We start from the raw sequence: 16,557 nt of genomic DNA, 5'->3' as shown, positions 1-16,557 counted from the left end.
GCGGATTGGTCCTGCTTTGAGCAGGGGGTTGGACTAGATGACCTCCTGAGGTCCCTTCCAACCCTGATATTCTATGATTAAGTATAGTAACTTCTCTTAGGAAAGTAATGACTTACTGGTAGTCCCAGTGGTGAATTAAGGATAGTGGACGCTTCTGCAATTTGAGCTGGTAATTATATTTGTAAGTATAACACCCAACTATCCCTACTATTCCATCAGTGTTTACTTCTTTTGAAGTGTTCCCCATCATTCTCAGCGAGTAGTCTGGAGGCCTTTATATTATGAACACCTGTGTGTTATTGTTTTTAAAAGTATTTTTTGATATTCGCGTTTTCTTGTGAGACAAACTTTTTTCCTTAAGAATTTCTGAATATTTTCTATTTTAACTTTAATGCATTGACTAAACTGGGAAGGCTCTGGCTTTTTGCCTTTTTTTCCACTATGGCAAACTGTAATATCCTTAATGTGTTGTTTTTTTTGACAATGATATGCAATATTCATTTTTCCTTCATTTCTCTTTCTCATTTTCTATCCAGGTTCTTATACTGGTGCCTGTCACCACAGTATGGGATCACTTTTGTTGTTCTTTTCCCCCCCACCGCATAATGTGAATAATTTTAAGGGTGATCTTGTTTTCCTCCCATCACATCCATGTCATCATGCCAGGAATTCCAGGAGATTTACACACTCTGGTTGTTCTTGTTGGCAAGTGTAAATGTAATGGCTAAGACCAACAATCCCCAGAGCCTACCCTAGCAGTCGGACTGATACAATAATTAGAATACTAGCTGAAATAAATCAAGAAGTCAGCAGGAATAAATGGGCTTCTTACCAGAGCAGACACCTCATTCTGTGGAATGTGATTAAACACTCAGCTTCTCCTTTGTAGCACAAGAGAGATGAGTTGATGGGAGGGGTAAATGAATGGAGGAATCATGAATCACACTTGCCAGCAACTATACTGAACAGAACTTAAGGTTTAAGCAAAAGATTTAGGAGTCTGAAGAATTAGGAATTGTATTCTGGGAATTTCTCCTTCTGCTGTTTGTGAGCTGCTGTTTGTGAGCTACTGAGTAGAAACTGACTGTAATTTAGCAGACTGTATCCATATTAATGACTAATTGTAGTTCAACTAGTATAATTTTATGGAACTAAACAAAATGCAGCCATTGTAAGTATGTTCTCAGGCTGTTAATATGTCGTTGCCTGATGTACGTTACAGAGGTGTGCAAGTTAAACTTCCTTTCCTAATGGAACTTTTCTGCAGACAAACTGCAGATATAGTCCCATTTTAGCATTATATTTTATCTTTCCACTTGATGCTTTTGTCGGAGAAAAACAGAGTTCTCACTCTTTTTTGGGTGCAGCAAATCACATACTTTATTATCTCTAGCAATTGCGCGGAGGGAGAGAGTGCAGGTCTCTCAAAAGATAAACAATTAAGGCAAGCATTTATACCTTTTGTTACATATAATAATGAGCAACAGCTGCATTTTGTTTATACATAGGTGATCCTGATATCTTATTTTCCACATCTATTTAGACTATAGTCTACATTCCATATTATCTACACAAGGTCGCAACAACTTCTCACACAGTTCTTTCCCACTCGCCTCACACAATCCTCACTTTTACAAATCTCGCGTTATTAGGGTTACAGCTAGCCTGACTCTTGCTCACAGAAGAGACTGTATGCATTGAAATCCCCTTCAAATCCCTGTCAGTTCTTGCTCTACTTCCACACTTTTATGTTCTGTGGTTGAATTGTGTAGGCTAGAGGTCTGATATAGTACAGTCTTTTGTGGTGCTTCCACCACTGAAGAGAGAAGAGGAGTTAATCCCAAGTAATGTGGTGGAAGGTATATGATTATCCTGTATCCTGTGAAATGCTATTATATAACTTCTTTTAGCTGCAGACAAACTTCTAATTTTTTCCAAAGAGCTTACAGTTCCCACAGTACCTGAAATTCATAAATAATTAAAAGTATTCCGGCTGTCAATTAATCACAATTAACTCAGGCAATTGACTCAAAACCAATTAACTCAATTAAAACATTAATTACAATTAATCACAATTTTAATCACACTGTTAATAATAGAATACCAGTTGAAATTTATTATAAATATTTTGGATATTTTTCTGTTTTCAAATATATTGATTTCACTTGCAACACAGAACACAAAGTGTACAATGCTCACTTTATATTATCTGAGATTAAAAGTATTACCGCTGTAAAAAATATAAACAACTGAAATACTATTTCTTTTCACCTCAGATAAGTACTGTCGTTCAATCTCTTTATCATGAAAGTGCAATTTACAAATATAGATTTTTGTTGTTGTTCTTACATAACTGCACTCAAAAACAAAATAATGTAAAACTTTGGAATCTACTTCTTGTTCAGTGAATCACTAAGACAAACAAGTTTGTTTACATTTACGGGAGATAATGCTGCCCGCTTGTTATTTACAATGTACCTGAAAGTGCGAACAGGCATTCACATGGCATTTTTATGGCTGGCATTGCAAGGTATTTATGTGCCAGATACGCTAAACATTCGTATGCCCTATCATGCTTTGGCCAGCATTTCAGAGGATATGCTTCCATACTGATGACACTCGTTAAAAAATAATACGTTAATTAAATTTGTTACTGAACTCCTTGGGAGAGAATTGTATGTCTCCTGCTCTGTGGTTTTACCTGCATTCTGCCATATAGTTCATGTTATGGCAGTCTCGGGTGACGACCCAGCACGTTTTTTGATTTAACAACACTTTTGCTGCAGATTTGACAAACGCAAAGAAGGTACCAATGTGAGATTTCTAAAGATAGCTACAGCACTCGACCTATGGTTTAAGAATCTAAATGCTTTCCAAAATCTGAGGGACGAGGTGTGGAACATGCTTTCAGAAGAGTTAAAAGACCAACACTCCAATGCAAAAACTACAAAACTTGAACCACCTGAAAAGAAAATCACCCTTCTGTTGGTGGCATCTGACTCAGATGATGAAAATGAACATGCGTCAGTCCGCACAGTTTTGGATCGTTATCAAGCAGAACTTGTCATCAGTATGCATGCATGTCCTCTGGAATGGTGGTCGAAGCATGAAGGGGCATACAAATGTTTAGTATATATGGCACGTAAATACCTGGCAATGCCGGCTACAACAGAGCCATGCGAATGCCTGTTCTCACTTTAAGGTGACGTTGTAAATAAGAAGCCGGCAGCATTATCTTCTGTATGTGTAAACAAACTTGTTTTGCCTTAGTGCTTGGCTGAACAAAAAGTAGTACTGAGTGGACTTGTAGGCTCTAAAGTTTTACATTGTTTATTTTTGAGTGCAGGTATATTAAAAAAAATTCTACGTTTAGAAGTTGCATTTCATGATAAAGAAATTGAACTGCAGTACTTGTCTGAGGTGAAATGAAAAATATGATTTCTTTTTTTACAGTGCAAATATTTGTAATAAAAATATTATAAAGTGTGCATCGTACTACACTTTGTATTCTGTGTTGTAATTGAAATCAATATATTTGAAAATGTAGAGAACATCCAAAAATATTTAAATACGTGGTATTCTATTATTAACAGTGTGATTTAAAACTGTGATTAATCGAGGAAAAAAAATCTTACAATTAATTTTTTTAATCATTTGACAGCCCTAAAAAGAATATAAATCTCCATCAGGAGCCTTTACACAACTAATAAGAGATGGCTAAACCAGCTAACAAACCTTGATTTTATTCTTTTGGGGAATAGGATTACTGCTGTATTAAATGGAGGTTCTAAAACCTTTTGGTAGGGAAAAAGGTTTCCATTTTAAATTGTACTAAACATCCTTTCATTGAAATATTCTTGGCAGGTGGTACACATTACAGCTGAAAGGTTTTTTTCTCTCTTCCATGCACACATCTTCAAACATAGAACAGAAGGTGTTTAATGACCTGTCTTTCAAAAATAGTTACTGGAGCTTTATTCAAAGACTTAGTAAACTTCAGAAATAGTGATAACTGCAAATTGCAAATAATTGCAGTCATGAACTATGAACAATGTAATGGTTATTTTTGTTAACAAGTCTATTGACAGTAAGGAAGTAGGTATTTTTAGAACCTTTTTTCTGAGGTAAAATGAGCTTATATTTTCTTTATAGATGAAATCTATATATAGGGCCAGTGTGCGCGCACATTTTTTTCAGCTGGCCATGTTGTATGCATGTAACCCCCAATGTCTGTATGTATATCAACTTGCATGTGCTCATTGGGTATCTGCTGCAACTCTGAGAATACTTTAAACAAAAGAAAAGCTATACTCTCCATGGCTACACACATGTGGCACTGGAAATAACTCTGTCTTCCTCTTAAGTAAGGCCCCCTTACCTATTGATATACATTAAGAGAGTAGCTGAATCAGTAGAAGGAATTTATAAACTTGACTTAAGTCTGCTATATGGTGAGTGAAGTGCTGCCCATAGGCATACAAACCAAAACATGATATCCATGTAGAAAGCTGTGCTATTGTCTATGTTAAGGTTTCACAGTTAAAATTAGTCAGGAAATGCAAAAGATTAAGGTTCCAATAATATATATTTTGGCTACCTTCTGTGGCCCTTGTGTTGAGGTGTACATTTTACTATATAAAGTGTAAATACATGATTTTATATCGCACTTGATCACATGTAAATGATAAATTGCATGGTTATGTGATAAATTGCATTTATTATGAATCTTTGATTACCTCACCTGAACTCTGCCCACTAATTCATTATTGCTGGCAATATTTCTAACATTTATAATCTCTGAGCAGCCTCAAACGGTTGCCAAAAAAAAACCCAGAACCCAGCTACTATAAAAATATTATCTTCATTCTCCAAAATGAAGACTTTTCTCAAAAATAACTCTAATCTAAGCCTGAGCCTGTCAATCTTCAGACCTAGGTTTGAGGTCTGATATCTCAAAGATAGAAACTGGAGCTTAATACCATTGCAAAGGGGAAAGGGTTGGTTTGCTATTGAGATACTCACTCACTTCTAGCCCTGTAAGGCCTGAGCAGATCAGATACGCATTGTGTATAAAACAGCCAATCCGCAACATACGCTTATTGTTTTTCTCCTTGTTTTCTGTTTAATAGATTCTAAACTCCTTAGAGCAGGGGTCTTGCCTCCTGTATTCTGTGCCGTACTTGGTATTTTGCCTCACCCAAATTTCCTCACAGTAGTTTTTATGAATCAAGAAGGGCATGGTGGATGTGAAGACCATCTGTACAAGACTCTTCCCACTGCACCAAGGGTTCCAAATAGACAAGTATGAGACTCTTCTCCCACCCAGTCTGAAAGATCACCCTGCCATTTAGCAATCCCCAATCAACCATGCACTCCTGTGGGATTGGATAGTTACCATACCTCTATTCAACCAGTGGTTCTCAATCCCATAGCCACAAGATTGAGCTTTTAGTGCACCACTAAATCCCTTCCACCTCCCCACTGCTGAAGCTAGAATGATGGACCAGTGCCTGGGAAGGGAAATCCAGAGATGGAAGGAACCCTTAAAAAAAGGCCCATATGAATATAGGGAGCAATACAATAAAATATAATTTGACAGGTGTATAGGCAGTTTGCATGGGAGTGCATTCACTGTAGCTGAATGATAATAAAATTGATGGTCTTGATGTCATGATGGGGTAAGTTGAGTCATGAAATACAAAACGTTAGGAAATTATTTTTTTGTAAGACAGATATGGAAGAGACATGTCACTCACTGCAAGAGCATACAACCTGTAGAGGCTGTCCAAAACCATATACCTGAGATTAGGATTCTCTGCAAGCATGGAGAGGTCTGACCAAGACGGGTCAGTCAACAAAAGTGTTGCTGAGTTGCTGGTCACAGGTGTTTTTAGGGCAGAAGGAACTGCTTTTAAGTAACGGGTATTACAGAACATCTTGGAGGAAGGTAAGCCTGGCAGAACTTGCGTACTAATTCATGAGAGTGAGGATCTGCTCTTAGGGGAACAGAATTGTACTATTCTCAGTCTTTGGGGACAGGAGGTGATTATTCTTGGCAAAAGTATAAAAACCAGTGTTATATACCTGGGAAAGCTGGAATAAATGTAAAGACTCATTTGGAGCACACAGAAGATGAAGCAGATGGTCTGTTCTGTGTAGTAAGTGCCATGTGGAGAGGATTGCCCAGTTCTTTGATGGATGACTTGTGTTCTGTTGTTGAAAAGAAATATTAAGTCATGCTGCTGAAGTCTGAGGACCTTTTCCAAAGACTAAATACCTCTAAGTGGCGGGGGAGTAAACTAGAGTTGTTTCCTTTTCATTGTGGAAAGAATAATGTAGTAACTTACCTTCCACAAATTAAGAAACCGCTCAAGGGAATTAAGAAACAACTCGAGGCTTGCCTCTTCGTTAAAAGCTTTGCTATGACTCATTAAAATGGTTATTATCCATGTGGCAGCATGATTGAAATATTAAGACAGTGTGAAATATTAAGGTCCATTGGATATCATTGGCGCCTGGGAGCAAGGAATCCTACAATTCTAATTCTTGCTGCCCTTGCCTTGCTGTTCAGTCTTCAGCAAGCTATATAACCTCTCTGCGCCTAATTCTCCTCTGATGTAAATTAGTTCAGCTCCATTGATGCTGATTCTGGTGTAAACTGGTGGGACTTTGCCCCATCAGGTGTGTGGGCATGTGTAACATGGCAGTAATGCTTCCTTACCTCATAGGGATGTTGTGAGGATTAATTTTCTGGTAGAGCACTTTTGAAAAAGCTATATGTAGTAAATGAAATTAATATTTTTCTGGGGGAAATAAATAATAGAGCTTCCTAGAACAGAAATTGCAGACTCTTCTATAAAACCTTCTATGGACATTAACGTGCAGAACTAATTTATCTGTTTGGCATTCAAATGCTGCAATGATGGCGTTACAGAAATATCTCAGATGTATCGTTAATAAAGGATGGGCTCCCATTAACTATAGGGATCTGCCAAAAATGTAAGATGACTTTTGGACCACAATAATTTGTTTTGCGTTGCGTTGTTTCTGTATGCTCAATATATATCAAGGTCCCAGTGATTAATGTAATGTTGATAGGTTTCTTCCGTATCCTGTTGTGTATGCTCTTCAAATGATCATGTTATGATGTATGAAACTCAGAACAATACAGATACTTTCCTGTTATGTGATGCTGCCCAGTAGTTGGGGCAAAATTAGACAGAGGGTGTCTGTATGTACTGGATTTGAAGAAATACATGTGTAGAAGGGGTGAAAATAGATTTTTATCATAAGCAGAGAACTTAGCCTTTTGGGGGTAAAATGTTGGATTTTATGGCTCTGTTTTCATGGACCAGTAGTAGTTCCTGTAATTCTAGTTATACACTGTTTGGTGGTAAAGTGTGATAGCTTGATTTGTCAGTAGCTAAGAAGGTTTTTTTTAGCATAGTTGTAGCCAGGAAAGTTACTGTATTCAACTGGAAAATGGTCTTTCCTCCCTTGGCTGCACACTGGTTTACAGGCACCCTGTATCCTGGGGGAAGCTGAAAGTTGGGCCCAGCTGCTTTAGAAATTTTTGTTAACATGATGAAATCTGGAGTTGTTTATTTGATGTATAGAAGCTTTAGCAAGGAGCTAGTAACCTGATTTGTGTATCTGAAAATTCATACTTGATCTGTTTGCAAGGATGGTGGTGTTAACTTCCATGCTGTGGCCAAATTCCAGCTCTGGTACAACGAACTCTGAAGTTTAATATGGCAGCATTGTGTTTGTGTGGTTCTTAGTTTTACTGTGTAGCATTGCTGTGCACTGTTAAACAGCTGCATTTCTGAGGTGCATATGGGATTCCTATATAGTTATAACTTGTTAAATACATTGGGATTCTTTGTAACGAAGACACTAGATATGTATATAAATATAGTTAATGAAGATAAGTATTCTTTAACAGATATTTCTAATCTTTTGATAGATTTTGTATGCTAATCCTCCAGTATTTTACATCATGTAGTTGTAAGCTTCAGTGAAAGGAGACCATTCTCTGTGGTGTTTAATTTTAGCACTGTAGCATTTAAAGAAAAGAAGAAAGAAACACTGCAAATATTAAAGATAAAACTAATACTTCCATATCTGGACCACAAACTTTATTTTTAAAGCATAGAGTTATATCATCCCTCTGCAGAATTGGAGAAAGTCATTCAAAGCTGTTGTGGCTTTAAAGTATTAACATTTATTGTTATAAATTATTCTGCCAGAAATGCTGGATTATTGAGTTTTAAGACATTGCTCATCTCAACTTCATGAGGATATAAGCATAAATCACTGTTTATTATGGGTAATCCATAAAATTGACACTCTTGAGTATATTGATGTAATCAAATTGAGTGAAAACTCATTTATGATGCACAATTGTTTTAAAATGTATTTGATTTTTGTTAACTTGCATTCCTACTAGAAATAATTCTGTCATTTTAGTAAACCTAGCAAATGGGGAAAATTGCAACATTTATACAATGAGCAATCTCTCCCAGTGGCATTGAGACTAGTCATAGTAGGAAGATTAAAGATGGCTGGTGGTTCTCTGTTTCTGTGGAAAGATGGGATGAATCCCTAGATCTTCCACTCTTCTTTCCCTTCCAGTGAGGAGCAGAATTGCAGCTTTCAGATATCATTAAAATGCATCTCTAACTCTAGTGGATCGAGAGCAGTTGCTAAAGTCAAGTCAGAATTGAAATTTGGGTGTGGGGGATGCAAGATCATAATTAGAATTTTTTTTTTTTTTTTTTTTTAACATTTGCTAACCTGTGACAGAGGGCAGGAAGAAACTTTGGACTAGATCAGTGATACTCAGGCTGAGGCTTAGGAGCTGCAAGTGGTTCTTTAATGTGTCTCCTGTGGCTCTTTGTAACACACGATATTGAAACACTGTCATTTATTAACCAATCAGGATGCTTTTACTATGTTATTGACCAATTGTAGTTGATAAAATAATACTTGGTTAGAATAACCCCAAAATAAATAAATAAATAAACAAACAGCACAGTAAATGAAACAATGAATTCACATACTGTGGCTCTTTTGGGTAATGTTGATTGCCATATTGGCTCCTGAACCACTGAGGTCTGAGTATCACTGGATATACTGAGTCAATATACTGAGTACTGGTCTAGAACCAGTTGATCCTTGTATTGCACATATAACCAAATACATAGGTAGCAAACAGATTCTCAGTTTATTAAATATCATAGTGATAAAACCATCAAAAATTAGATGGTTACCTAATTGGGAAGTAAATTTACTTTGATATTCAAGTCCAGTAGTTTACCTTCCCCAACCTCCAACTCCTGTGTTCTTTCCTTTTTTTAAAAAAAAATTGGTTCTCATTGGTATTAAACAGACTGCTGTTTTCCATCTAACACCTGTTATGTTGGACAGCACTAATAGCAAGTAATATCTAAGCTATTTTGTAAACTAATGCAAAATAATGACTAGTTTATAAAACAACTGATTGGAATCAGACGAAAGGCAGGAGTCTAGCTTTCACTTTGATGCCTCTGCATTGATGGAAAGTGAGTGGCATCTTAATAACTAATTTTGCACCAATCAGACCCTGATTATTCATGCTGGCAGTGAGTTTATGAGGTTGTGGCTGAATGGATGCTACAGATGCCATTAGCTGTAATAACGGGGAACTTCTACAACAAAGGCATGTGCTAATAAAATCAATTACTGTTCTCATAAAATATGTTTAATGGCTAACTTGAATAACCTTGTACACTGAAAGTGTCTACTGATGGGATTTTATTAAGATTCTCTCTTTGTAATTCATAGAGCAGCTGTTCATACAAATAAAACATGTCTATCGGAACCCAGATAAAGCTGCAGGATTTTGAATAGCAGGTCTTTCTGGTTATTTGTTATATTGTTTGCAGTGTGAGCATGCTATAGTTACCTCAAATATTCTAATTTACATTACTTTTAGGGGGGGAGGGATAGCTCAGTGGTTTGAGCATTGGCCTGCTAAACCCAGGGTTGTGAGTTCAATCTTGCAGGGGGCCACCTAGGGATCTGGGGCAAAATCAGTACTTGGTCCTGCTAGTGAAGGCAGGGGGCTGGACTCAAAGACCTTTCAGGATCCCTTCCAGTTCTATGAGATAGGTATATCTCCATATATTACATGGTCAGTTTCCCAGGGCAGGGACTATCTTGTTGTTGTTTTTGAATATCACCTAGTATGGTGGGGTCCTGGTTCATAATTAGGACTGTTAAGCACTACAATAATACAGATATTAAATAACTCCTCTTTTTTGGATGCTCATAACTTTCTGAAAAAAATCCGTTTAGTCTGAAGAGTCCCATGTTGTCAACCCAAAGATAACTAAAAAGAGCTGACCTGATTCAGCTGAGATGTTTTAAAATAAGTTAAACCAGTATGAAAACATAATGCCCCCCTCCCATATGCTCTGATTTAAAATTTGGCTCTAGCATCAACCTTTGAGTTTTGAAAGAAGTGTCAACCTGTGTTTTTGTAGTCTTTAGCAAGAGAAAAACTACATCTCAAAGCTGAAGAAAATTGATTTAGTAGCTTTAAAGTTATGTTTCCATTTGGAATATATATGCACGTGAGAGCATTTTTTTGCATCCTAAAGTGTTTTTAGAACATTGGGTGTCAGCTGGACTCCTCTAGCTTTGTCACCTTTAATCGCTTAAATTTGTAACCGCTGAGGCACTTATGAGTAGTTTAGTGCTTAAGGTTCTGATCCAATGCCTATTTAAATCAGTGGAATGACTCCCATTGACTCTAATGGGCATTGCTTAAGGCTCCATGGAGCCTTAATGTTGCTCTGCCCTTAAATGAGATGCTATCTCGTAGTAAGGTGCCTTGATTACATCAGCTTTTAAAGACATCATTTCAGCTCTAATTAAAAAGCTAAGGTTTCTACCACCACTTTGACATGGCCCCATTGCAGGTCTTGTATATTTCATGTTAGATTTGGTCAAAAATTTTCACTTAAACACTTTTCAATTAAAATGTCTTTTAAAAACTAAATATTTTGTTCAAAATGTTGGTTTTTGATGGAAAAAATTAAATGTTAGTTGCCCCCCACGTTTCTCTTTCTTGTCCTTTTTCCTTTTTTCCATTTTCCTGCTGGAAAGGTCGGGTTGGAAAGGGAGAAAAAAGAGGGGATTTTTTTTGTTTGTTATCGAAATAACAAAAAAAGTGAGGAAAATTTTGAAAAACAATTTTTTAAAAAAGTATGCAAAAACATTACCATTTTTCGACCAGATGCCTTCTCTGGTGTATGTGTTAAGTAACATAAATGGGAAGTAGGTGACTGTTAGTTAAATCTATGCTATAAAAATATGAGAGCTGCAAGATAGCGAAGCTAGTGCTATGTTAGAAACCATAACTTTTGACCTTGCCTTTGAATGCTTGATTTCTAAACCTTAATGGTGCATTAATGTATTTGCATTTAATTTATAATATAAATCAATGACCTTCTAAGTATTCTGACAGGGGAATCACACTTTCTTTTGACATTCGTTCAAACATTGCTTTGAATACTAATGTTGAACCTTATTAGTGGAAAGAATTTTTTTTCTGCAGTAGCACCAAAAACAGAGTGATTGATTTGTTATTTGTATTTTCTGTATTTCATTGTAGAAGTTTTCAATGCTTCCTTACTGCAATATCTCACTTTTATTTTTGTGCTGCTTGGTCATATTACTCCAGCATCTTCAGATTTAAGTCTATGAATTTCCAGACAAAGCATCATGATGTCTTTATTTTTCTCTTCAGAGCACCGTGATCTAGTGCTAGAGTGTTACTCATTCCTCCATTCATAACTGCTTTCTTTTACACGTGGAGTGCCTTTGAGCTCCCACAAGAGGGTGGAAATCTGTCATTGAAGCCTGACTCTGAGTGTCTGGCCTGCTGAATTCTATTCTTGGCCCAGCCACTGATTATTTTTGAAAACTCATGGCGATCGGGGCAGGTCCCGGATGACTGGAAAAAGGCTAATGTAGTGCCCATCTTTAAAAAAGGGAAGAAGGAGGATCCGGGGAACTACAGGCCAGTCAGCCTCACCTCAGTCCCTGGAAAAATCATGGAGCAGGTCCTCAAGGAATCAATTATGAAACACTTAGAGGAGAGGAAAGTGATCAGGAACAGTCAGCATGGATTCACCAAGGGGAAGTCGTGCCTGACTAATCTAATTGCCTTTTATGATGAGATAACTGGCTCTGTGGATGAGGGGAAAGCAGTGGATGTGTTATTCCTTGACTTTAGCAAAGCTTTTGATACGGTCTCCCACAGTATTCTTGCCGCCAAGTTAAAGAAGTATGGGCTGGATGAATGGACTGTAAGGTGGATAGAAAGCTGGCTAGATCATCGGGCTCAACGGGTAGTGATCAATGGCTCCATGTGTAGTTGGCAGCCGGTTTCAAGCGGAGTGCCCCAAGGGTCGGTCCTGGGGCCGGTTTTGTTTAATATCTTTATTAATGATCTGGAGGATGGTGTGGACTGCACTCTCAGCAAGTTTGCAGATGACACTAAACTGGGAGGCGTGGTAGATACCCTGGAGGGTAGGGATCGGATACAGAGGGACCTAGACAAATTAGAGGATTGGGCCAAAAAAAACCTGATGAGGTTCAACAAGGACAAGTGCAGAGTCCTGCACTTAGGATGGAAGAATCCCATGCACTGCTGCAGACTAGGGACCGAATGGCTAGGTAGCAGTTCTGCAGAAAAGGACCTGGGGTCACAGTGGACGAGAAGCTGGATATGAGTCAACAGTGTGCTCTTGTTGCCAAGATGTCTAACGGCATTTTGGGCTGTATAAGTAGGGGCATTGTCAGCAGATTGAGGAACGTGATCGTTCCCCTTTATTCGACATTGGTGAGGCCTCATCTGGATTACTGTGTCCAGTTTTGGGCCCCACACTACAAGAAGGATGTGGAAAAATTGAAAAGAGTCCAGCGGAGGGCAACAAAAATGATTAGGGGTTTGGAGCACATGACTTATGAGGAGAGGCTGAGGGAACTGGGATTGTTTAGTCTCCAGAAGAGACGAATGAGGGGGGATTTGATAGCTGCTTTCAACTACCTGAGGGGGGGTTCCAAAGAGGATGGAGCTCGGCTGTTCTCAGTGGTGGCAGATGACAGAACAAGGAGCAATGGTCTCAAGTTGCAATGGGGGAGGTCTAGGTTGGATATTAGGAAACACTATTTCACTAGGAGGGTGGTGAAGCACTGGAATGCGTTACCTAGGGAGGTGGTGAAATCTCCTTCCTTAGAGGTTTTTAAGGCCCGGCTTGACAAAGCCCTGGCTGGGATGATTTAGTTGGGAAGTGGTCCTGCTTTGAGCAGGGGGTTGGACTAGGTGATCTCCTGAGGTCCCTTCCAACCCTGATATTCTATGATTCTATTCGTATGTGGCATTGGGTGAGACATTTGATCTTTCTGTGCCTCAGGTTGCCTGTTCCAAAAATGTGTCCAGTGTTGTTTACCTGACTCACTGGGATGTTTTGTGGCTCTGTTTGTAAAATGCTTTGAGATTATGAAAATTGCTACCATGTATATGTATGCAAAGTATTATTACTTTCACTTTTCGTGACACGGCTGAGATGACATCCTAACATCATTTAATTTTGACATGTGAAATACTTTGGGGACCATAACGAAAAGTTGGTTCATGAAAACTTTGGGATAAAAGGGTTTCTGCTGAACTGGGACTTGACTGAATCCTTTTTTTGGTAAAAGACTCTTTCACTTCAGAAGGCCACAACAGAAAAGATTTTAAAAACAAAACAAAACCTTCCCAAGAATTGTGACTTGTCATAGACCAGGGATCGGCAAGCTTTGGCACGCAGCTTGCCAGGGTAAGCACCCTGGTGGGCCGGGCCGGTTTGTTTACCTGCTGCGTCCGCAGGTTCGGCCAATTGCAGCTCCCACTGGCCGCAGTTCACCGCTCCAGGCCAATGGGGGCTGCGGGAAGCGGCGTGGGCCGAGGTTGCCGATCCCTGTCATAGACTAAGGTTCCAGGACTGAATATGGCTGGATATTCAACTGGTGGCCATCATTGGTGATCTTACCGCACCACCAAAGCTTTTGCTGAGCACGTTGTTTGGTGAAAGATGAGATCCATTTCAGTGTAGGCTTAAACAGTTTCTTATAGCCTTTATTTTGCATGTTTTAAGACAATGCTGTTATCACCTATGAATTACACATAATGCAAAACCAGTTAAGATAAGAAAGGTAATCAAGTTACCTGTCCTGGTGACAGGGTGACTCTTTTTTCAAATCTCTGGGCTCTGCTATGTTCTTCCCCTGTGTCTTCTCCGCTCTTCTATTGTCAATCACCTGTATTTTATCCCTTGTTCCGTAACTTTGCACAGACTCAGTTTACTAAGTTATCTCATCTGTGTACCTGTCTAATTAGAACATTCTCATTCATAAATCACAATAACTAACCTAAACTAATACATTTTTGTTTATTTTGTTAAAACTTACTTTTATCTGTCTACTTCTGTCCTGTGCTGTAAACCCCCCTGGGTGTATCCAGTACTTATCTTACTTGTCTGTTTTTGTGGCCTTGGATTTTTACTTGTTCGTTTATTGGGTGGGGGCACCATGACTCTCTGCTTCACCCCTCTATTTACACAGACCAAAGATTTTACAAATAAGACACACAAACCAGTTTTAATGATTTACACAACCCTGAAACTGTTTCAGCTCAGTTCTTAAATGCTGCATCAGTAGACACATTTAACAAGCAAAAATTCCATTATTATATGTATTATTTTGTTATAATATCATATATAATATTAATCTCTCTCTCTTCCCCCCTCCGTGTGTGTGTGTGTATATATACACACTGTGTGTGTGTGTGTGTGTGTGTGTGTGTGTATACACACACACACATATACACAGTGTGTATATATATATATATTTCAGAATAGTTTTCTGTGTGTATATACACACACACACACACACACACACACTGTGTGTATATACACACACACACACTGTGTGTGTATATACACAGAAAACTGTGTAATGAATTGTATTAGTCATATATATATATATATATATATATATAACTAATACAATTCATTACACAGTTTTCTCACAATATTGTCTCTGGCCATGTAGCGGTATTCCTGGGTAAACATGCTTCAGAATTCATTGGTCTTCCATCCTAATGAGGATGGTAAATTAGATAGTAGATGGTCTTGTTTTTCAGGAACTGGAATGGGACTGATATGATCTGAGTTCTGTTCCCAGCTCAGCCACAGACTACTTGTGTGACCATGTGCAAGTCACTTATTATATCCTGTGTCTCAGTTCATCAGTAAAATTGGGATAACGTTTTCCTACTTCATAAATGGTGGTGTCAGATTAAAATCCATTAATGATTGTGAGATACTACAGTGATGAGAGTATCTTAGATAGACAAATGTGAGATAATTGACTCAGTGCTTCTAATCAATCTTTTAGCTTTTGACTAATGACCTTAGTTGTGGTTACTGGAATTTTATTTGTAGTAAAACAGTATTTCATAACTTTTCTGCACACTATACATGCCTAATGGCTTCCAGTGACCATAGAAGTTTGGAGGTTTTCACTTTGGAGCTGTGTACTGGAATTTAGACATGGATAAGTGAGTAGTAGGTGCTGTTTGTTCCACCTTCCCAGTATTGCTCAGCGTATAGTGACATGCGGTTTCAGTTGTTTTCATATTACTATTCAGTTGATGTATCCTGGATATATTGAGTAATCTCTGAATGTTGTCCACAGAGAGTGAAGATATGCCCATTCCTTAATATTGTTCTGATTCTGGGCAAAATTCTATTACAATGAATAATACAGCTCAGATATCTATTGACTTCATATTGAAGTCTGGTGAAATCTGTATCCTCCCCTTGTGTGAATTTTTCTGCAGCGATCTTATTCTTTTATAAAAAAGTATAATCCTCTACATTTAAGAATAAGTCTTTAGACTGATAAAAATATTAGAAACGGAATGTAAGACCGCCTTTTTAAATTGAACATACATTCTCATAATTGTGCTTTAAGCATCTATCCTTCTGATGCAGCTTGAATTTTTTTTTTTAAAGAGCTTCTGGTTTGAAAGCCCCAGGAAGCTAGTGCTTTGGTTTCTGATTTGCACTTGTGTTCTGTGTTTACAGGAGTTTTTTGAGAACCCTTCTTTTCGCCCCGATGGCATGAAACTCTACCCAACTCTGGTGATCCGTGGTACTGGCCTGTATGAGCTCTGGAAGTCTGGAAGATACAAGAGTTATTCTCCAAGCACCTTAGTGGATTTGGTGGCTAGAATTCTGGCTCTTGTACCACCATGGACACGAGTGTACCGTGTTCAGAGGTAATTTTTCTTGGTGGGCTTTACTGGTTGTTTTTTGTCTCTGCTGTAAAAAGAGTTGCTTTGATTGTAATAAGATCTTAACTATAATATTTATTTTTGTCCTTCTCAATCATTATTGCACTAATGTTTATTAAAATTGCTGCCAGTCAATGGGTTAAACTGAATAATGTGAGCACCAG

At 38.1% G+C, this 16,557-nt stretch overlaps 1 protein-coding gene across 1 annotated transcript in view; it reads left to right on the top strand.

Annotated features, from left to right (window-relative positions):
• The window catches only part of ELP3 (elongator acetyltransferase complex subunit 3), a 134,721-nt gene that overhangs the window by 58,159 nt on the left and 60,005 nt on the right, over positions 1 to 16,557 (top strand). The window contains exon 10 of the mRNA XM_026656364.2: positions 16,185 to 16,378. Within this exon, the coding sequence (XP_026512149.1) occupies positions 16,185 to 16,378 (194 nt within the window). The remainder of the gene's footprint in view (positions 1 to 16,184; positions 16,379 to 16,557) is intronic.

This window comes from Terrapene carolina, unplaced genomic scaffold (genome assembly GCF_002925995.2).
Source record: "Terrapene carolina triunguis isolate 2854851 unplaced genomic scaffold, T_m_triunguis-2.0 Scaffold228, whole genome shotgun sequence".
Classification (NCBI taxonomy): Eukaryota; Metazoa; Chordata; order Testudines; family Emydidae; genus Terrapene; species Terrapene triunguis.
This window is presented reverse-complemented; position numbering and strand designations above follow the sequence as displayed.